The sequence below is a fragment of the Zingiber officinale genome, chromosome 11A (genome assembly GCF_018446385.1).
Source record: "Zingiber officinale cultivar Zhangliang chromosome 11A, Zo_v1.1, whole genome shotgun sequence".
NCBI classification, from domain to species: domain Eukaryota; kingdom Viridiplantae; phylum Streptophyta; class Magnoliopsida; order Zingiberales; family Zingiberaceae; genus Zingiber; species Zingiber officinale.
Window position 1 is genome coordinate 75,257,475 of NC_056006.1, and position 23,606 is coordinate 75,281,080.

General features: G+C 40.7%; 1 protein-coding gene across 1 annotated transcript; it reads left to right on the plus strand.

Moving 5' to 3' along the window:
* The first annotated feature begins 8,326 nt into the window (after window positions 1–8,326).
* LOC122031476 (probable CCR4-associated factor 1 homolog 11) lies at window positions 8,327–9,217 on the plus strand. The gene has a single exon (XM_042590588.1). It carries the CDS (start codon window positions 8,327–8,329, stop codon window positions 9,215–9,217), a length of 891 nt encoding a protein of 296 aa, XP_042446522.1.
* The last annotated feature ends 14,389 nt before the right edge of the window (window positions 9,218–23,606 follow it).

The following is a 23,606-nucleotide window of genomic DNA, read 5'->3' on the forward strand; positions in this document are numbered from 1 at the left end:
TCTTTTCTTTGTTGTTGATTGCGCTTGTATATTATTTACTAGAATGTCTTTCAATTTTAAGTTATAGAGGTTATTTTCTAATTCACTAGTCCCAATCAAGCATTCATCATTGTAAATATTGCAAACACCTTTTGCAAATAGATAAGAATAACCACATCTATCAAGCATAGAAATAGAAACAATGTTTTTAACTAAGTTTGGAACAAAATAAAACATCTCTTGAATACAACTTAAAATCATTACTCAAGATCAAAGTAATGTCTCCTATAACTTTCGCAGCAACTCTTGCTCCGTTCCCAAGTCTCAAGAAGGTCTCATCCTCTCTGAGTCTTTTACTTCTTGTCATCATCTGTAAATCATTGCAAAGATGAGAACCACAACCAATATCCAATACCAAAGAAGTAGAGTTAATAGAGACATTAACTTTTATATAGAGCATACCTTTTCCAGAACACTTCTGAGCATACCTTTTCTAAGTCTTGTTCGAGACCTTCTTTTGTAGGATTGAATCGGTCTACCGATTAGTGTAAAATCAAATCCAAATGCTTAGGATCAGTCTACCAATCCTCGAGATGGGTCTATCGATCCAGCTTTGGCCAATGCTATTCTGCCATATCATCTAGAGGATGAGAGTCTTCTCCCAGATCAGCAACTTTGTCCTTATTCTCGACCGGCCCCTCTGTCATGTCAATAGGGCAACTCTTATCTCTTCACCATGTCAGCTAATTAGCCCTTATCTTGGGCCACGTTAGCAATCTGAGACCCAACTGATCCACATTAGATGCCATGTTAGCACACTAACGAACTTGATTGACACAAGGGAGTTCAGTCTACAGATCCCATTGATTGATCTACCAATCCTATTCGGTCTATTGATCTAGCCTATTAGTATATTGATCCTGTAAAACAAGGATTAGCATAAAAAGACAGTAATATTGAATTTTAAGTCTTGATAGTCGCCTACTTGTCTGATCTTGACTTTGGAATTCTAGTGAATCTCCTAGTTGGATCGATGCCTAAGGATGTCCCCTTAACAGTGACTCGTCGTTATCCTTTTTTCCTTTCGAAAGAACCACTCCGCTCCAAGATCTTAACTCAACTTATCGTTGGGCAAGCCTGGGTCTTCTAAACCTGTTTGGGCTTTCTTTACTTAACATTCGATTGTCAGACCCCCAGGACTTCCTAACTTGATCTCTGATCCTCCCTGACCCATCAAGCTTTTCCTGCTAGAGATCTGGTCCATTGATTTGTCTAGACTTTCCACTTGGTGTCCTTGATTTGCCCAGACTTTTGTTTAATATCCGATCTAGCTGACCTACTAGGACTTTCCCTTCCCTAGTATATAGTCAACTTGGCCTACTAGGACTTCACAAGTTAAGCCACCTACACACTTCATTAATCTTGTTAGATCATAAATAATAATAACTTTGAATCTTTTTCAATCATCAAAACACAGGTTCAATTATATGGTGCTCCATGCACCAATAACAATGACAACTTCTTAAGACAAAGCTAACTTAAGAATCTAGTGTTAAATCAACTTCAATACAATGACTTGGTCTAATTGGTTTAGAGTGATGTGAGTTAACTTATGCTAGTTTCATTTGACTAGATGTGCCATCTAGGATACTCCTTACCCAACCTAAACATGCATATAACTAAACTTTCTTAGTTACTATCATCTCAACCTACTTTGATACTAAATTATAAGATCAAATTCGATGCTAACAGGGGTAAATAGCGTTAAGAGTTTTATGAGCTGAAATAACTTGAAAATAACCAAAAATACAGTAGCATAGCAGAAATAATTTAATTATTACAGATTTGATCAAGTAAGATAGGAAAAATATAAACATGAAAGAATGGTTTAGCAGTTTATCAAGAATAAATCAACACATAAGGCAGTTAAACAATGGTTCTTATTTCTTAATTTTCCCTTTACAGAAAACCTTAGGAAATGTGGAAAATTTTATAGAAAACTGAAGTAAATGATAACAATAAAAATATAATCAAGTCACACGTAGTTAAATAAAGTGATTCTTATTTCTTTTTTTTTCTTTTCAGAAAGCCTTAGGAAATGTGGAAAACTTTGCAGAAAAAAATTTAAAAATTAAGCACAAATATAACATGTAACATAGATAAAATGAAAGATTACATTAGGTGTTACTGATTGGAAATAAAGTGCTAGTTGCATCATGTCGATATCACAGCACAGAGAGCACAGGAGCACTAGAGCACGAGAATGAAACAAATGAGCGCGATGAGTGAATTGGTGAATTTCAAACTCTTCCTCGAGGCCTTTTACATAGTCTTATTTTATTGTTGACACCAGGCGTGGTATCCTCCGATCAACCTAAGGCTCCTCAATCGCAAGAAAGGTTCTAACGTGACATTTCACCATCATTTATCTGATTTGGGTTCTATTTTATTTTCTTATACAGACTTACAAATTCAGATATTTTTTGACTATTCATCATCTCCACTCCCTTATTGGAGAGTAACTTGAGAATCGAAATGACACTCTTAATCCTCAATTTTGAATCTCTCTCTTTCTCTCTCAGGCATAGTAGGGGGTGCTTGGTGATCTGATTCTCTCCTCTTTTTTTTTTCCTTGAAGACTCGACGATTCCGACAATATAAAAGACAGTTCACCGGTGACTTAAACTTAAACTTAAAAATTTATTTTAAAAATTAAACTTAAAAATGTATTTTAAACTTAAAAAATATATTTTAAAAATTAAACTTAAAAATTTATTTTAAAAACTAAAACTTAAAAATTTATTTTAAAAATTAAACTTAAAAATTTATTTTAAAAATTAAAACTTAAGAATTTATTTTAAAAATTAAAAGTAAAAAATTATTTTAAAAAATAAAAATAAAAATTTATTTTAAAATTAAAATTTAAAATATATTTTAAAAATTAAACTTAAAAAATATATATTTTAAAAGTTAAAACTTAAATTTTTTAACTTAAACTTAAATTCCTTTTACTTAAAAATTTATTTCGAAACTAAACTTTAAAAAAAAAATCAAAGTAAAAAACCAGGGGCGGGCACCCCTGGTATTCCCTTCTGGGGCGCCTGGAAGAGACTCCAGGCGCCCTGCCCTAGCCAACCCTGGGCGCCCGGGAACGGTCCGGGCACCCGGAGCCCCCTATAAATATGGGGGCAGGGCGCCCTCAGCCTTTGCACCACTTCTCTTCACTGTTGTTAAGGCTCGTTTTGAGTTTTACGGCGAGAGTGATCAAATTTAAAATTTTATTCTACGGTTATTTCGTTGTTGCGAATCAACCAGGGTCGTCATCTCTAAAAATTCTTGTCACGATGCCTCGGTAAAACCTTTCCTCCTATGCTTTTAAATATTTCGTTTAGTTATGCTTATGATATTTTCCTCTTAATTATTATGATAGAAAACGTTCTAGATCTGGTGCTGGGCCCTCGACTGCCAGTATAGACCCTAGGTTCCCCACTGATGAACTTAGGCTTGAGTTTGAGTCAACCATTTATGTAGCTATTAGGACTAAGTGTCTAGATAGAGCACTCTTCTTACGTTCTTGTGTTCCAGATATAGAGGTTATTAGCCACTATAACTTACGGAACCTTGTTTACTATACCAATTCAGTAAACATAGATTTATGTGCTAAATTCTATAATAACTTAGTTAGGGTAGATGATCTCACTTATGTCACTAGGGTAGCTGGTACGGATATTACACTATCCCCTACCATGATCCAAGACTTTTTAGGACTACGACCATCTACATGTTGTTTTCAGTGTTACCCCCTAGGGATCTACCATTTGGTGATCACTACTCACACATCACGCTGGATACGATTTATTCGTATTTTTTCGAAGGAGAGCGTGTACCCTCCGTCACTATGTTTAGGTCAGTTGGCCTTCGAGTTCATGATTATGCACTCTATAGGGTCTTAGTTAACTGCATTTTACTACTATCCACTTGGGACATAGCGATGATGCGCCCATTCTACTCCTTTCTTTTGTATGCACTTTCTCATAGATTAGATATAGATATTAGTCTACATATATTTCAGACCATTATCTATGCAGCTGGATATGTCACCAGTGCTCGAGTTCATATGCCATATTATCATATTTTGACGATATATTTTGCTCACCGCCAGATTAACGCCACCCGAGGAAATGTTCGGCCATGACTGAGTTCGACGTCATAGGATCTAGGAGTTTCTCATTAGCGGGTGCCCACGTAGATGAGGATGACGACATCATGTCTTGGCGGAGGGGGCCACAACACCCGCCATACCCAGATGCCCAGGAGGCAGCAAAGCATGATGAGTTTATGGTTTCGCTATTCGGCGACGACATTCCAGCTCCGGCACCCTCCCCACCTCTAGACCGAGCACCCCGTCCTGCACATCGCACCCTAGGCGATCAAGTTACTGGACCCGAGCTATCCATGACGAGTCTTTGGCAGGAGGTTTCGGATCTGAGACGAGACGTATCCAATTCCCGAGAGGATGCTCGGACACGTCACGCTGAGTTAATCGAGATGTTCCGTTCCCTCGGAGCCAGACTCCCCGCTCCTCCTCATCCTGACAGACATCCCTACCACTATGTACATGTTATCATGACTATTGTACCTTGACTTTCATATTGAGTTATGACATTCTGAACTACATCCACTTAAGTATACAATAACTTTGAAAACTAGGAATGTGCATAATAGATTAGGAATTTTAAAACTATTTTCAAAAAGGTTTACTTTCAAATTCTAAGATAAAATACTTGTATGCTTTCAAAATTTCCTATTTTTAGAATTTCAAAAATAGTTTTAGCCTTAGACTAGAAAAATTTCCTAGAAATCATGTTCCCCTAGGGCTAGTATTTGAGCATCTCACCAACACCCTAGGTCTACCTTGCTTGTGTGACAAACATAGAAAGGGTTGAGATGCATAAGCCAATTGTCTGGACTTAATATGTTTATTTCAGTGCATCGACATAAATCTGGGCGTTAAATACCAAACAGATATTAATCAAATTAAGTCATTCAGTGCAGTCAAACACTAACTGATACCTACACTTAACTTAACTAACCAGGTGAAAGCTGTTATCCATTGAATAGTCAGTAAGTAACTAACTAGTTAAACAGATTTTGTATATCAGGTTCAGGAGGAGAAATTAACTTTAAAATATAAAAAAATTACAAAACTTATCCCATTTTTTATTTTAAAAGTTTCTTTGGTTTTAAAAATTGACCTTGAAAATTGAATCTACCAACCCGTCAACCCAAACATACTAACATGAATATGACCCAAATTGCCACCCCTAGATCTAGCTCCCCCCTTTTTTTTCATTGAAAACTTAACGATTCCGACAACATAGAAGACAAGTCACCAGTAGCTTATCTATCGACGATTTGCACACAGGAATAGCTACAATTTCACTATAGAAATAAAATAAATAGGTTTTGCTGACATGGCTCGATCAGTTGACGCGCTCCGGCTCAGCTTTGGGTTAAGTTTTCCAGTCTGGGCGCCTAGACCAACTCCGAGCGCTTGGACTATCCGGGTGCCTACAACACCTGCCTGGGTGGGCTGGTCCTAGCGCATGGACTAGCTCCGAGCACCCGGAGTCCAGGCACTTGGATCCCTTCCAGGTGCCCGGACTCCCCTTTTCTTCAATAGCTTCTTCCTTGTAAAAAAGAATTAGTCCAGGCAACAAAAATATATTTACCTAGCAAAACAGAGTTAGCACAACATAATAAAATAGTACTAATTAGATCATATATCCTCGAGACCAGGATCTAGTCAATGTCTCGGCTTAGTTTTTCAAATGGACATAAGTTGGACCGATGCCTACAATTCCCTTAACGGAGAACACATCCTCATTAAATGTCTCTTCCAGTTGCTTAACTCTACTTACCAACTACAATCGCTTAACTTGCCTTTGACCCACCAGGTCTTCCCACTAGTTGTCAAGTCAGCAGACCCAACTGAACTTCGGCTGATTGTCAGGTCCCACGTACCTAATCGGACTTCTCTCCAAATGTCGGGTCCCGCGGACCTATTTGGACTTCGTACAAGCTATCGTGTTCCACGGAGTTAGATAGATTTCATCCTGGTGTCAGGTCCTCTAGATCCATCAACTCCTGCATACTTGGTAAAAAGGTTAGACAAATAACACATCTAACTTTAATCTATTTGTCATACATCAAAATCATATTATTAGTGCAACCTGCACCAACAATCTCCTCCTTTTTGATGTAATGATAACCTAGGTTAAAATTAGAAAAAAATATATAATTAAGCAAGCATTAGAAATTAAATAAGGTGAGCTAACATGATTTGATGATTTCTCTAACATAACCCACTATCCTCTCCCTTTGGTATACATCAAAAATAACGCACGAAGCATAATTAAATAAAGGTTTAGCAAAAAGGACTTTGCAAACTTAGTTTTTAAGTTTGTTTTCAAATAATTATGACAAGTACTTCATAGAAATTTGAAAATAAAGTTTTGAAAACCAACTACTTCAAATAAACAGCGCTATCTTTTGCAAGTGAAGTTTTCAAATAAAACTACGCTACAAAGATAAAAACACATGGTCATGTTGGGGGAGGATTAAATGTTTTCAAGAAACTTTTGTAAGACTTTTCAAATAATTTGGTAAAATAATTTATACAATAATATTCAAATGATTTTATATAATGACTTTTTAAAAATATTGTGAAAGAAATTATCAGGAAAAATTTGAAAAGAGTTTCAAAATTTTGTAAATATTTTTCAAATGTTTAAATTTTTCAAAAAATATTTTGCAAACAATTTGAAAAAAAACTAAGTTTTAAAATGTTTTGTATATGTTAATTTTTTTTTTTTTGACAAATATTACTTTTAAAAATAACTTTCAAATGATAAGAGATAATATTAAAAATGCAAATAATATTGAATACAAACAAACTGAAGTAATGATAATAATAAAAATATTTTCAAGTCACACGTACACATAGTTAAATAAAGTGATTCTTATTTAAAAATTTTTCCTTTTCAGAAAATCTTAGGAAATGTGGAAAATTTTATAGAAAAAATTTAAAAATTAAGCAGAAATATAACATGTAACATAGATAAAATGAAAGATTACATTAGGTGTTACTGATTGGAAATAAAGTGCTAGCTGCATCATGTTAATATCATAGCACAGAGAGCACAAGAGCACGAGAATGAAACAAATGAGTGCGATGAGTGAATTGGTGAATTTCAAATTCTACCTCGAGGCCTTTTACATAGTCTTATTTTATTGTTGACACCCGGCGTGGTATCCTCCGATCAACCTAAGGCTCCTCGATCGCAAGAAAGGTTCTAACATGACATTTCACCATCATTCATTTGATTTGGTTTCTAATTTATTTTCTTATACAGACTTACAAATTCAGATATTTTTTAACTATTCATCTTCTCCACCTCCTTTATTGGAGAGTAACTTGAGCATCGAAATGACTAAGTGAGGACAATCTTAATCCTCAATTTTGAATCTCTCTCTTTCTCTCTCATACATAGTAGGGGGTGCTTGGTGATCTGATTCTCTCCTCTTTTTTTTTCCTTGAAGACTCGACGATTCCGACAATATAGAAGACAGTTCACCGGTGGCTTATCTACCGACGAGCTACCCACCGGAATAGCTACAATTGCAGTATAGAAATAAAATAAATAGGTATTAGTTTAAAAATTAACTTTGAGTTTAGCATATGATTTATCCAATTAATCCACGGATTTAACAATCACTTATCGGATTTGATTTTAGTTTATTTTCTTGCGTACACTTTTAATTTATTAGAAATGAGCGGTGTTGGTAAACATTATTTTTTAAAAAATAAAATTCAAATCAAAACAAATGAGTCAAAATTTAAAAAAAGGAAAATTAATGACGAATTCCACGTGAAATTTAATTAAAGAAAAAAAAAAGAATGATTCGATGGCAACAACTTTAATTAATTAATTAATTAATTACTACTAAACCCCTAATTTAGCTCTTAATTGCAGCTGGATTTGGCGCCAGATTTATCCTTAACTTAAAGTCCTGATTAGGCTCGTTTAGCATCATTAATTCCATACATAAATAATATATATATATATATATATATATATATATATTATTTATGTATATATCTCCTAATAATTCGCTTCGCAGCAACTAATTTTGTTTAATCTGTTTATTATCTGACGATTTTCTCTCATTTCCTGCTCTACTTAAACTCCTCCTTCCCTTCAGTTTCCACTCCAACTCGAAATCTAACATCTCCTCCATCTCCAGCTTCCACTTTCGTATTTCTAATATCATCAAACTCCTCATCATGGCTGTCGCAGTTGTCAACAACGATATGCTAATTTCCTCTTCCGCCGCCAGCACCAGCAGAGTCGAGGTTCGCTCCGTGTGGGCTCATAACCTCGACGAGGAGTTTTCCCTCATCCGTTCCGCCCTCCCGTTCCACCCCTTCGTAGCATTGGACACCGAGTATCCTGGCGTCGTCGTCACTTCCAAAGGTCCCTACTGCACCCTCACCCTCCCCCAGCGCTACGACTTGATCCGGGCCAACGTCGAGGCCCTCCGCATCGTCCAGGTTGGTCTCACTCTCTCCGACGCTGCCGGCAACCTCCCATGTGCCCTCTACAGTGACGGCACTTATGTGCGTTACGTGTGGGAATTTAATTTCCGCGACTTCGACATCAGCCGCGACCGTTACGCCCCTTCCTCCGTCGAGCTGCTCAAGGCTAATGGCATCGACTTCCAAAAGAATCAAATGTGGGGCATCGACTCTTGCAGATTCGCCCAGCACTTGGCCACCTCCGGCTTGCTTTCCTTTGGCCACTTTTCTCCCGTCTCCTGGGTTACCTTCCAAGGCGCCTATGACTTCGCGTTCCTAGTGAAGATGCTGACATGCGACTGCGAATTACCAAAGACCGTTCGTGAGTTCTTGCACCTTGTTCACTTCTTTTTCGGCAAAAGGGTGTTCGATGTGAAGCACCTTAGCAAGCATTGTCCTGGGCTTTACGGAGGATTGGAGCGGGTGGCCTCTACAGTCCAAGTTGAGCGAGCAGTGGGATCTCGACATCAGTCCGGCTCCGATAGCTTATTAACATGGCAGGTGTTCTACCAAATCGCTTCTCGTGTGAATCCACAACTCATCGATCGTCCAGAACACATGGGAGCACTCTTTGACCTCGAACTCCGGCCAATAGCATAGTAATCGAGCGGTGTCTTTATTTATTTACTTTTTTTTGTTGCATCTCTTATTTGGACAAACATTTTAGGTTTTGCATGGATCTGTCTAGAGTTCATTGTTTATCACACTTGATAGTGGTTCAGCATCAGCTTAATTTGTCCACAAGATTAATTGTCCATTGCTTCATCGTATCTTTTTGTATTGTAGTACATATTACATGTTCTCGCATCATATTGAGCAAACAAATTGTCAATATTAATTCTTTGGATCATGATCTTGTTGTTTTGCTTTGCCTTAAATCATCCCCTAGTGTGTTCTGGATCGGATCACACTCTGTTCAAATTCTGAACGACACTCAAATTCATTCCACACTGCATGATTGATCTTTTAGTTAGGATCTTATTAATTTTTAAGAGGGTTTGAAAAATTGTAATCAAGACTTGGAATACAAAGACCTCAAAATATTTCGCTTTATTTGTGGAAGAATATAAATGCTAAAAATTTCTTTTCATCGATAATGATATATTTGAACCGCATTATATCTATTAAAACCTTACAAAACATGTAGAGGATCAAGTTATCATCATCGATATGACTTTGATACTTGATCATGTCTGAGAGCTTACGGGATGAAGCGCGGGGTGATGAGGGGTGATGATGAACTATAACTCTGATGCCAGCAAATAGAGGAGGATCCGAGAAACCCACAGCGGACCTCACAAGAGCCTAAAGACAGAATAATAGATCTGAGAAAATCAAAGCGGATCTGTGAACAACACCTCGCAAAGACGAACTCCGGCGAGGTATCCCCGTGGAAAAGTGAACTCCGATGAGGAACACTGTGGATCAGCGAAGCCTGGCGGTCCAATGGATGATCTCCACCTCCTGCACACTATGAGACCGACCAACAAAACGTTAGCGACCTAAGACCAGGGTGGGAATCCCTGGCTAGGCCCTCCGACATTCAAGTCAGTCTCTCGGAGAAGAAGAAGAAGTACTGGAAAAGATGGAATTAGGATTCGATTCTGATGCAATGCGTATATTTGCCTACCTGGCCAGTGGAGAGGATTGCCCTTTTTATTCCACCTCATCTAACCTCCACAGTCATGAGGTCGACCCCGGTTTGTTAAGTTTGTTAGGAGATGACTGTTGGTGCAATATCCCTCAGGTCAAGGTTGACCTGGGTAACCAAGCTGAGTCTTGGTTTGGGTTTAGATGTTTGACAATAAGATATTGATTGAAGAAGAGTCAAGTAGGTCAAGGTTGACTGGATACTTGACTGGGAAGTCCTAACTGGGATGTTAGGCAAAATGAAAGTCCTGGTGAGTGAAGCCAGGTAGAAGAAAAGTCCTGGTGAGTGAAGCCAGGTAGAAGGAAGTCCTAGTGAGTGAAGCTAGGCAGATGGAAATCCTGGTGAGTGAAGCTAGGGAGATGGAAATCCTGGTGAGTGAAGTCAGGTGAAAGTCCTAGTGAGTGAAGCTAGGCAGATGGAAATCCTGGTGAGTGAAGCCAGGTGAAAGTCCTAGTGAGTGAAGCTAGGCAGATGGAAATCCTGGTGAGTGAGCCAGGTGAAAGTCCTAGTGGTGAAGCTAGGCGGATGGAAAACCCTAGTGAGTAAAGCTAGGTGAAAGTCCCGTGAGTGAAGCCGAGCGCAAGGAAAATCCAGATGGATCGAGGATGATCGGACATCTGGTTTGGGAAGATCAAGTAGGTCAAAGGATTGATGGATACTTGGTGAAGGGAAGTCCAAGTAGGTCAAAGGATTGATTGGATACTTGGCATGAAGAAAGTCCAAGTAGGTCGAAGGGATTGACCGGATACTGGTACGAGAGAAAAGTCCAAGTGGGTCGAAAGGATTGACGGATACTTGGTAAGGGAGTCCTAGCAGGTCAAGGGAGTGACTAGATGCTAGGCATGACATACCAACCAGGTCAAGGTTGACGGATGTTGGTTTGGGATGTTTGGGACTTGGTTTTGGACAAAAATCAAGTTCCGGATCGATCCGTGGATCGATCCGTGGATCGGATCGTCCAATCGATCCACGAATCGATGAAATGCTCGGATCGATCCGTGGATCGATCGGAGGTCGATCGGTGATCGATTGGGATCGATCGCTGGTCGCCGCGATAGCCGGATCGATCCGTGGATCGATCCCGCGCTGCTTGCGCAGGCGCTCGATCGATCCGTGGATCGATCCAAAGCCTCCCGATCGATTGGGAACATTGAATCGATCGGGATCCGACCGTTAGCGCGTCGTTTATAGGCTGCGAGCGCTTCGATGGCTAATTACTTCTCGATTCACTCGAGCTCTCGCCAACTCCTCCACAACGCTCACAAAGCTCCAGTTCTTGAAGGATCTTGGAAGCTCTCCAAGTCAAGAGGCGGATCAAAGCCAAGAAGAGAAGCTAGGGTTAGGGTTTTGTACCCATTGTAAGCTTGTAAGCTTGTATTTCTTGTATCCTTTCCCTCTCTTCTTGTATTGAGTATTGTAGGGCTTCTCCGCCCTTGGTAGTTACCACAAAGGAGAGTTTTATTTAGTGGAGGGTGTGTGTGTTGGTGTGGATCCTTGGATTAGTCACCTCTTGTGAGGTGGATACCAAGTAAAACCAACCGTGTTAGCGTTGTGTGTTTGTTTCTGTTTTTTCCGCTGCACATCTTTGAAGGAACAAGCAACGCTGAGCACCGAGCGAACGCGACGAGCTATTCACCCCCCCTCTAGCTACTTTTGGTCCTAACAAGTGGTATCAGAGCAAGGTTGCTCTTCACCGGAATCATCGCCGGAAGGGTCAAGTACAACAAGAAAAGCTAGAGGGTGAAGAAGTTGGAGCAAATTCTTCAAGTTCAAGATTCTATCAAGCTCAACTTCAAGATGCAATTCCAAGATGGACTTGGATTTGACACAAGGGTGGCTCCACCATATTCATCTACAAGCTTCGATTCTTGGAAATCAAGAATCAAAAATTTTCTTATGATGGAGATAGAGCAATGGTTTGCTCTCATGGAAGGTTTTGAAGCTCCCACAAATTCCAAGGGCAAAGTACTCAAAAGGAGCAAGTGGAGCAAAGACCAAATCCAAAGATGTGAGGCCAATGACAAAGTGACCAAGCTTTTGGTCAATTTATTGCCAAGCAACATCTTGGAACAAATTGGAGAATTCGAAGATGCCAAGGAGCTTTGGAGCAAATTGGCCAAGCTTCATGAAGAGATCCCCTCCACTGTACAAGATCATGAAGAATCCAAAGAGGGTGACTCTTTGGAGCAAGACCAAAAGGAGGATTCCGAGGTTGATAGATGCTCAACCTCCGAAGAAGAGGAAATCCAAGATGCTTCATCCTCAAGGGAATGCAACGAAGGGAACAAGGAGGGAGCATACTCCTTGTTTCATATTCAAGATGATGAAGCCTCCACCTCTAGGATTGAGGGGGAGCAATTTTTGGTAACACCGGATCAAGAAGAAGGAGAAGCTTCTACATCCGGGTCAAGTGAAGAAGAAGAAGATGGTGTAAGACCGTTGGATTCGATAGAGGGGGGGGGGGGTGAATATCGATTCGATAAAGATGAGTATAAACGCAGCGGAAAACTAAAATAGACACAGGTGTTTTTTTACTTCGTTCGGAGCCTGTGACGACTCCTACTCGAAGGCCCGTACTCCGTGAGTACTTTCGTTGGGCAATCACTATCAATTCGAATGAAGATTACAAATAAGTACAAGAATTGACAGAAATAAAATACCGACAAGAGAAGAAGAGTTAGACTTTAAGAAAGCGCTTTGTCGGAATAGCCTCGTGGCGTCGCAGGAGCGTAGAGCAGCAGAGCAAGCAGTAAGTTTTCAGTGCAGACTTGATCTATTTGAAGCTCCTACCTGGGGCTTCTTTTATATGCTGTCCCGGGCGCCTGGATCCTTCCGGTGCTCAGCGTGTGACGTAGCTGCACGAACCATGATGCTCACGTGGCGCGCGACTCGGCTGGATGAAATTTCTTGGCATGCCTTCCGGCGCCGGATCTCGCGCGCCGGATCCGCGCCCGGGACCTGTTCGAAGCTCCTTTTTGCAAAGGTTAGTCCGAGGCAAATATGTATCTGTAAAACAGATTGTTAGCACAGTTAAAGTTCAATTGATGGATAAGAGTATGACTTAGATTCCGTCTTTCCGAGGCCGGAATCTAGTCACGATCTCGACTTAGATATCCGAAATGGATCTAAGCGGATCGGCCTAATGTTCCCTTCGGAACGCGTCCTCATGTCACTCCCCTCCGTGACTTACCTTATACCCGGGACGTCGGCCTTGACCCTGCGGACTGCTGACTCTTCGCCCAGCTATCCGGTCAGCCTCGACCTAGCTGGACTTCTCGCCACGTCCGCGTCACCGCCGACCCGCTTGGACTTCTCGCCAGCTATCCGGTCAGCCCGTCGACCTAGCTGGACTTCTCGCCAAGCGTCCGGTCAGCCCGTCGACCTGTCTGGACTTTTCCTGCACACTTGATCAAAGTGTCAGACAATAACACAACTAACTTAACCTATTTGTCATTCATCAAAACCTGGGTTAGACCGTTAGTGCTACCCGCACCAACAGATGGTGCCACCTCTGAAATTCAAGAAATATCAAATGGAGGAACAAGTGCCATCCCTATACAAGAAGGTATAAATATTTCAATTAATAATAAAAATCATATAATATGTTTTGAGTGTAGGGAACATGGGCACTATAAGAGCAAGTGTCCCAACTTGGCCAAGAAGAAGGGCCAAGTGGCACAAAAGGGCAAGGAGAAGCCCAAGGAGACCACCCCCGGGACAAAGAAGAGCAAGGAGCACATTGTGTGCTTCTTGTGTCAACAAAAAGGGCATTACCGAAGTCAATGCCCCAAGGGGAAGAAGATGGTCAAGGCTCAAGGAGGCACTAGTCAAGGGGGAGCCTCCAAGGTAAAGAAGAAGGTAACATTCATTGAGCCTATTCCCTTGCAAAATGGTAAAAAGCATGCTAGGTCAAATTTTTATCATCTTAATGCGATTTACCATAAGAATAGGAAGCATGAGGGCTTTAAGGAAAAGCATGTGGCCCTACATGCCAAAACTACTATCCCTAAGGCTAGGAATGTAGGTAAAAAACGAGGCGATAACTCTAAGGATGTAAGATACAAGCCTAGAAACAAAAATGCTCATGAACTTAATGGAAAACCAAAAACTAAGGACTTAGTGATGGAAAATCAAGTCTTGAGGTCAAGACTTGATAAAATTGAAAAGACCCTAAAAAGGATGGAAAATATCCTATTAGGGCAAAATGAGCATAACCTAGGTTTAGGGGTACAAAAGCCATCCAATGGCCATAGAGGTTTGGGATACAAACCAAAGGCTAAGAAGGATGTGCCCTCTTACCATAGAGTTCCATATAGTTATGGAACAAACCCTAGGTCTAGTGGTCAAGCCAAAAATGCTAGGGAAGTCATCCCTAAGAGTATTTTTGCAATAAATGTGACTAAGACTTCTAAGAAGTCTAAGAAAGTCCCAAACAAGGCCACAAGGAGGTTATCCTAGAGTTGACCTAGAAAATGTGACCAAGGCTTCTAAGAAGCCCAACAAGGTCACTAGGAAGGTATCTAGGGAAGTTATCCCTAGTGAGTACCTAGAGCATCCAAGGAGCACCAATAGGTGTTGGGTTCCTAGGAGCATCTTCTCTACCCCATAGATGGGTTAGAGAGTGTCAACTCCGATTAGAAGGGTAGTTAACCCAACTTTGAGGAAATTGACACTCAAGGAGCATTTTCAAGGTTTTAGTTAACCTTTGAAAATGAAATGGAATTATTGATTACTCCTTGAAAGAGTAAAATGTGCCTAATGGTGGAAGAATTGATTTTAATCTTAAATGGCACATATTGGAAAATTCATAAGAACTATCAAGTTGGGTTTTTGGTATGTTCTTAGGCAATTTAAGGCAATCCGGGCCTTAAATTTAAAAGTGCTACTCTTGAGGAAAAATGGAATATGCCAACATTTGAGGACATGTTTATTTTAATTGGCATAAATTAATCAAGGGAATAAGAAATGCAAACTTAGGCTTTGGCATTTTCTTGAAGCACTTTAGGGCAATCTAGGTTTAAGGTGTAAGTTTAGCTAAGACTTTAAGGATACTTAGATAGTTAATCTAGGTATATTTTATTTATGCTAAATCTTGCCATGATTGTTTGCCCATCATATGCCATGACATCATGTCTATTTTTACATTCATGTTTTATTATGAAAAATCCAAAAAATACCATGTCATGACATTCATACATCATGTAGCAATAGGATATTTTCTTTTGAAAATTATTTTCTTTTGATGTATGCCATAACATAATCATGCATTAAGTTTAATTCCTTGTAATTAAGGACGGATGGCATTTAACGACACTTATTAACAAGTGACATCCTGGGTGGATGTCTAATATCTCTAAAATGCCTAGATAGATATGCATGATCCCTAGATTAGGGCAAAAACCAAAATCTACATCTCACAAAGACTATAAGGTGACTTGTATGTGTTTTAGTGCATATTATATACAAGTGAGATGTTAGGATGATGAACAAAGCTCAAGATGTTGATTTAGTACATTCCTTTGAGTTTTAAATTCATCAAAACACATAGTTATGTGTTTTCCCATCATTGGGAAAGCTAATGTACAAGTCATGTGCATTATGCCCAAGGAACATGATGGGATATTGGTTTTGAAAATATTTTTAAAATGTTTTGGAAAACCTTGGTGAAGGCTATCTTTTGATAGTAATCACCATTGAATAGTTAGACACAAACTTGAAGAAAAACACTAAAGTTTTGCAAGTTTTCAAGTTTGTGTCAATCTTTGAAAATATGATGTATTTTCATAGAAAGCTATTTTTCCATGATTAAGTATGCCTAAATAATGTCTACACGAAATTTCATAATTTTTAGATTTTTGTAGAATTTTCTAGGGGTTTCTGAAGTTGACTGAAATAGAATTTCAGCAACTATCGAGTCGATCGATCCATGGATCGATTGAGTTCTGAATCGATCCATGGATCGATTCAAGCGGCAATTCCCGCGAGCAGAAGATCGATCCATCGATCGATCGGAGTCTGAATCGATCCGTGGATCGATTAAAGGTTCAATCGATTGGAACCCAACTCTAATCGATCCAAGTTGCTGATTTTGGCTGGGAAGGCCTGATTTCAGCATCCTTGAACCTCTTTGAGTCTAGGTAACCATTCCAAACCCCTTAAATACATTTGTATACATACAAAGGGTGTTTTCATGTTGAAAACAAGGATGGATTGGTTAACGAAGACTAAGTAGAAGTTTAGGTTGAGGTTGTTTCAAATTTTGAATATTTGAACCTCAAAACTTCTAAATTTGGGTTTCCTAATGTTTTAGGGATTCCAAGTCATTGTTGGTGCAATGACAGAAGTTACCACCATGTCTTTAGGGGGAGGGACTCTTTAAAGACATGAAAATTATTTTTCATGAACCTTGGAAGGTGGTTAACCTTCTGTTGTGGACTTGCTCAAGGTTGAGCATTTAAACTTGAAATGAGGAAAAATGGGGAGTGGATATCCTCATTATTTCAAGTGGACACTCAAGTGGTAGATAATGCTCAAGGTTGGGTAGCTGTCTACATTGAGGGAGAAGTTAAGGATAAATGAAGGGTATGAGACCTTCATTATCGTGTTGATCACAACGAGTGATGTTGTGAACAACGATGAGCAACTCTTCAGGGGGAGAGTCTTCAACAAATGGATTTGTTGAAGTGTGCCCAGAATTGGAGCATAGGTTGATGTGTGTCCAACGATGGGTTGATGTGTGCCAATAGGGGGAGAATGTATGGTTAAGCTTAGTCCTTCATTACCTATGGGAAGGTCATAGGGGGAGAATGAAAGGACTCATGAAAGGGAGTAAGTTAGGCTTTCATTACCTAGAGGGAGTTTGCCCTCTTAGGGGGAGAATGAAGAGCTTAATTTATGCTTTCATTACCTAGTGGCATGAAGAAGGAGGCTATGGGATTAGCCTAACTTACATATGGGATTGTAAGTGTTATTGTGGTATTGTCAAACATCAAAAAGGGGGAGATTGTTGGTGCAATATCCCTAACCAAGCTGAGTCTTGGTTTGGGTTTAGATGTTTGACAATAAGATATTGATTGAAGAAGAGTCAAGTAGGTCAAGGTTGATTGGATACTTGATCGGAAGTCCTAACTGGGATGTTAGGCAAAATGAAAGTCCCGTGAGTGAAGTCAAAAGTCTCCAGTGAGTGAAGCCGAAGAAGTGAAAGTCCTAGTGTGAAGCTAGGCGGATGGAAATCTGGTGAGTGAAGTCGGTGAAAGTCCAGTGGTGAAGCTCGGATGGGTGAGTGAAGCCGGTGAAAGTCCTAGTGAGTGAAGCTAGGATGGAAGTCAGGAAGTGAAAGTCCTAGTGAGTGAAGCTAGGCGGATGGAAAACCCTAGTGAGTAAAGCTAGGTGAAAGTCCAGTGAAGCCGGGCAAGGGAAAATCCAGATGGATCAAGGATGATCGGACATCAGTGCTGGGAAGTCCAAGTAGGTCAAAGGATTGTTGGATACTTGGTGAAGGGAAGTCCAAGTAGGTCAAAGGATTGACTGGATACTTGGCATGAAAGAAAAGTCCAAGTAGGTCAAAGGATTGACGGATACGCACAGAGAAAAGTCAAGTGGGTCAAAGGATTGACCGATACTTGGTAAGGGAGTCCTAGCGGTCAAGGGAGTGACTAGATGCTAGGCATGACATACCAACAGTCAAGGTTGACCGGATGTTGGTTTGGGATGTTTGGGACTTGGTTTTGGACAAAAATCAAGTTCTAGATCGATCGATGGATCGATCCAAACCTGTCCAGCCGAACAGAGCTTACGGATCGATCCGGATCGGATCCAATCGATCGATGGATCGATTGGGACGCCGGCCGCTCTCGCGCGATAGCGTGGATCGATCCGTGGATCGATCCAGGGCATTCAGGCAGCGCTGGATCGATCCGTGGATCGATCCAAAGCCTCCCCGATCGATTGGGAACATTCGAATCGATCGGGATCCGACCGTTGGCGTCGTTTATAGCTGCAGGCGTTCGATGGCTGCGGTATTACTTCTCCGATTCACTCCAGAGCTCTCGCCAACTCCTCCACAGCGCTCACAAAGCTCAGATCGCCAGTTCTTGAAGGATCTTGGAAGCTTTCCAAGTCAAGAGGCGGATCAAAGGCAAGAAGAGAAGCTAGGGTTAGGGTTTTGTACTCATTGTAAGCTTGTAAGCTTGTATTTCTTGTATCCTTTCCCTCTCTTCTTGTATTGAGTATTGTAGGGCTTCTCCGCCCTTGGTAGTTACCACAAAGGAGAGTTTTATTTAGTGGAGGGTGTGTGTGTTGGTGTGGATCCTTGGATTAGTCACCTCTTGTGAGGTGGATACCAAGTAAAACCAACCGTGTTAGCGTTGTGTGTTTGTTTCTGTATTTTCCGCTGCACATCTTTGAAGGAACAAGCAACGCCGAGCACCGAGCGAACGCGACGAGCTATTCACCCCCCCTCTAGCTACTTTTGGTCCTAACAATGACGTAAGCCGAAATTGCAATAATAGTTTAAGGAATCTTTTTCTTACCCCAGATGTACCTTCTTTGTTGTTTAGCATACCTGTGGAGACTTCTAGAAGCTATTTGTCGCCAGATTAATTAAGTTGTCATATGATCACATATTCTTATGGTTCACCTGTTACACACACTTGGTTAGTCACATAAGTTCATTCTGTATATATGAGAAATATCTTCTATTGTACTAATCTCGGTCGGTATTTCATACTCGATCGGATATTTATACTCGACCAGGACTCTGCTATTATACATATGCCAGAAACTGTGCAAGGTTGAAGACCTTTGAGCTCGATCTACTTTCCATGCTCGGGCGGTCTATTGAGCCCGGACAGTCATACCTTACCGATCGAGATTAACCAGTCGGGCGTATATAAGCATTCTTGCTCGGTCGACCTTCCCTCGGTCGTCCATATGCTAAGGATCGTGCGAGACTAAATGCCCCTTTGCTCGGTCGATCTATTGAGCATGACCGATCCTACCTTATCAACCGAGATTAACCAGTTTGGCGTATATAAGCATTCAGGACAGCTTAAGGTTAAGTGCTTCTACATTCTATCTATCTCTTACACTCGGCCGGTCTTTGCCTGCCGAACTCATATACTCGGCTGGTCTATTACGTTCGATTGGTCTTTGTCTACCGAACGTGCTATGTCTTCATTTTGTATGAAGCTATATACTTCTATATTCAGTTGGCTATTTATAGTCGGCTGACCTTTTCCTGGCGAACTCATATGCTCGGTCGGTCCATTACGTTCGACCAATCTTTGCCTGCCAAACGTGTAACAACATTCTTACCTAGTCAAACCCATTTCTGGGCAACCCACTACATCCTTATCTTGCTCTTTTCTGCCTTCCTTGTCCTCATTACCCCTTTTTTCTCTCCTACAAAGGGTTCCCTCATCGTAACCCATATTACTACCCTCCCCTTCAAGTCTAGTCGAAAGAGGTATAGCCGACTGACTCGACCTAAGTCTACTTCTGACCTCTTGATACCTTCTGTGGCAACCCCGTGATAACTTTTACAATGATCTTGTGATATTTTTATAGTGATCCCGTGGCTCCTTTTATAGTGCTCCTGTGACTTCTCCTATAGTGATCTCGTGACCCCTTTTGGCAAGTTAAATAGAGTTGTACCCTTGTTCCCTCCACCCTTCACCTTCGCTCCTTATAGTCTTACTTTCCTCTTAAGATTTACCGAGAGTCATGGTTTCAGAACCCCCTCCTTGGGATCAACTGCTACGCGAAAAGGAGAAATTCTTAAACAAGGCCGTGCAAGCCCTAGATTTACATCGTTCCCCTCAACAGGAACTAGAGGTGTGTCTGCTCTCAGCTCAATCACAGGTTCAATCAGAAGTGGCTTTGAGGAATAAAGTTTACTCAGAGTTGAAGCAAAAGACTGAGGAGTTGGATACTCTAAGGATGCAGCATGCCTCAGAGATGGCCGATCTAAACAGAAAAGCTTATGCGGATGGTTTACTAATATCTCAGCAGCAACGAGCTCTGGATCGGCAGAATGCTAAGGTGGATCTTCTGCAAGCCGAGTTAGCTCAGATTAGGTTGGAGAGGACCTTTCAGTCACTTGTCTGTGAGGGGGAACCCCACAAATGCCAGAGGACAGGGCAAACTTCTCATCTTTGCCCAAGCTGCTATTCTATTTCCTGCCCCCATTTAGGTGTGGAAGCACAATCTGGCGTCTATAAATAGAAATGAGATTCCGTTGGACGACAAATTTTTTCTTTGACCTACAATAGTATCGGGCAAAATATTCCCCATTCCTTATGTGGTTACAAAGTCACTAGTAGTGATATCAGAGTTTCATGTGTTTATTTGAGAGTAGGAGCATGTGTAAGCACGTAGTTGATTGTATAAGAAATAAATAAATAAGACACTTTGTGTATGAGTTCGGGCGAGTTTGAATTTGGTCAAATTTCTAAGTTCCGGCCTGCCAATAGGATAGGTCGGCATCATAGTCTGTTGATATATTCTAAATTTTAACAAGTCATGATTTACTAATGTTATTTTATATTTTCTTCCCATTCCCTCCTTTATTACACCTAGGAAGTCGAATACCTTTTTCAAAATCTTCTCCTTGTTAATTGGTTCTTCAACGGAAAGAGAGTATCGAAGATGTACTATGCTGCGACACTAATCGGGGCATGATTTGCCCTGTTATGTTCATCATAAATGCCCGTTTATGAATTTTCGACACGTGTTACCACTTTCTTCCTCCTGACGTAATTGCTCGGACGCTTTTTGGCAACGTCTTATCATATTCTTTCTTTGATAAATCAACGACTACCATTGTGAGGTTTGTTCACATCCAACGGTGTTTTTTGTTAGTCAATATTTTTGGAAAATCATAAACCCTTTATATTCTTACTCATTTGTCTTCTTCTTTACGCTCTCTGTTGGTGCCATAACTTAGCTTTTGTCGTCCTTCCTTCTCCTCCAGCCTCTCCTCATCGTCTTTCTTCCTAAGGGTTCAGTAAGTCGATTTTTACTCTTATATTCATATATGGCTGAAGAATCATTTTCTGCGTGGTATGCTCAAACCTCTTCGAGCTTTCACAAAGATGATAAGTTTGCTCTTTGTTCCTTGTATGGAATTCCCAAAGCCTATCGTATTGCTATTCCTGATACTAATTCTCGTCCTCATCTCCCCCCTGAGAATCATGTCACCTTCTTTAAAGATCAAATAACAGTCAGTCTACGTTTTCCTATTCCCCCTTTTCTGGTGTAAATAAGTCAGTTCTTCGATATCCCCTTGTAACAATTTGCCCCCAATACCTTTTGTTATCTTTGTGGTTTGTTCATGCTCTTTCGCCTCTTTGATATCCCTCCAACTCCTCAGAATTTCTTTATGTTCTCCTATCCTAAGAAGTCAGAGCCTGGCGTCTTTTTGTTTGAATCCAGGCCTAAAATGAACTTTTTTGAAGAAATGTCGTCTTCCATCAAGAGATGGAAATCACGGTTTTTCTTTGTAAAATTCCTTGAACCCATCCCTTGGTCTGCTTCTTGGAAATCCTCTCTTCCTACTCTTCTTGATGTGAAGGAATTGCATAGGCATCTTTCCTTCACTACTTACTCACAGAAGCTATCAGGTTGTCATTTATTCATTCACATATAGATCCGGGATGATCTTCTTTATCTTTTTGGATTGAGCCCCGTTCAGATAGAGCTTCGTGGTTCCCTTGGTAAGTCACCCTTTGTCTGTTACAATCCTTTTTTACTAACTAAGGTATTTTTTACTTTGTGTAGTGGATGCTCTATTCGAAGCTATAATTGATGGGCAGTTGTGTTTGGCGAAAGAAGCAGTTAAAGCTAAGGATCTAGAACTTCTTGCCGCATTGGGTCAACCCTCTTCGTTAGAAGCCCCCGCTATCACAGAGGACGTTTCTACTTCTCAAACTGCAGTTCCAGAAGGGAACCCTTCTGAACTTTTCACAATTGTTGAGCTTGCTTCCCCTTCGGCTTCAGAGAAATCTCCTTCAGAAGCCCTCACCAAGAAAAAATGTAAACTGACCCTTGCTCCGTCCCCAAAACAAAAATCTGTCTCCCATTCTAAGGGCCTTCCCCCTGTAGATGTTGTTCCTTCTTCTCCTGATATCCCTCTCTCAGCCCTTTATCTTGCTCTTGTTCCTTCTTCGTCTGCCACCCCAGCTATTCCCAGTGGTAGTTCCTCGCCTCCCTTTTTTTTTATGAATTTTCCTTAATAAATGACCTTACCCCCCCCCCCCCAACTCACCATACATTATATACTGTCCCCCTTCGATTCAAACTTCTTTGTCTTCCACTTCTTCCCTTACTGCTACTCTACCTATACTCTTGGGAGGGTCTTTCACCATAGCTAAGGAGGAGATACGCCGATTAATCAAAGGAATTGATTATTCCGAAATGGATGACAAATTCTCTCTTGAGGAGATGAAGGTACCCTTATTTCCTTTTACAGTCCTATTTTCTTATGTTTCCTCTTAATGCTCATTGTTCTAGAATGCTGGATATACAACATAAGCATAACCCATTTGCTACATACCTTAATCCCCGAAAATGCAACGCTGAAGAAACAGGTCTCCGAGCTATCTCCTAACCAGGTGGACGAGAAACTAAAGGGTTTGTCTACCCAATTGGAAGAGACCCGCTAGTCACTTAAGACTGAGACTGAGCAATCCCACTAGTACAAGGCTGATGTGGAGAGTCTTCAGTCTCAGCTGCTGTCAGCCAATGGCCATGGTGATGAGCTTTCTTCCAAGCTGGAGAAATACACCTCCGAAATTGCTCAATTGTCCTCCCAACTACAATCATTAAAGGACACCCATGCAACCACACTAACGAAACAATTATCTACTTTGAACCTTAAAGAGGCTGCTCTGAAGGCTTCCCAGGAAGAATTGGCAGTGAGGATGCCCACTTTTAGAAGAAGAAGAAGGAGTATCTTAAGTCTCCTACTTTCCTCGTCCCCGTTTCTAATTCTATTATACGGACTGTGAAATGCACTGGATTGGGGGATGAGGGAGTTAAAGGAATTAAAAGTATTAGTGTCCAACCCTCCCCTCGGCTTCCCTGGCCGGAGGAAATTACTAAAGGATCGTCCTCTCGGCTTTTTTCCACAGCAGCTATAATTGTTGTTATGTTGTAATCCTAATGCCCTGCAGACTCTTTCTTTATGATGAATTCACACTGACTTCTATCTTGAACTTGGTATAACTCACCTTATTTTCCTTCAATTAATCATATTTTCTGAATGTTTGTTCATCTTCTTTAAGCATGCATCTATGGGGATTGACGAAGTGGTTGTGTGTTCACGCATATGTAAATTAA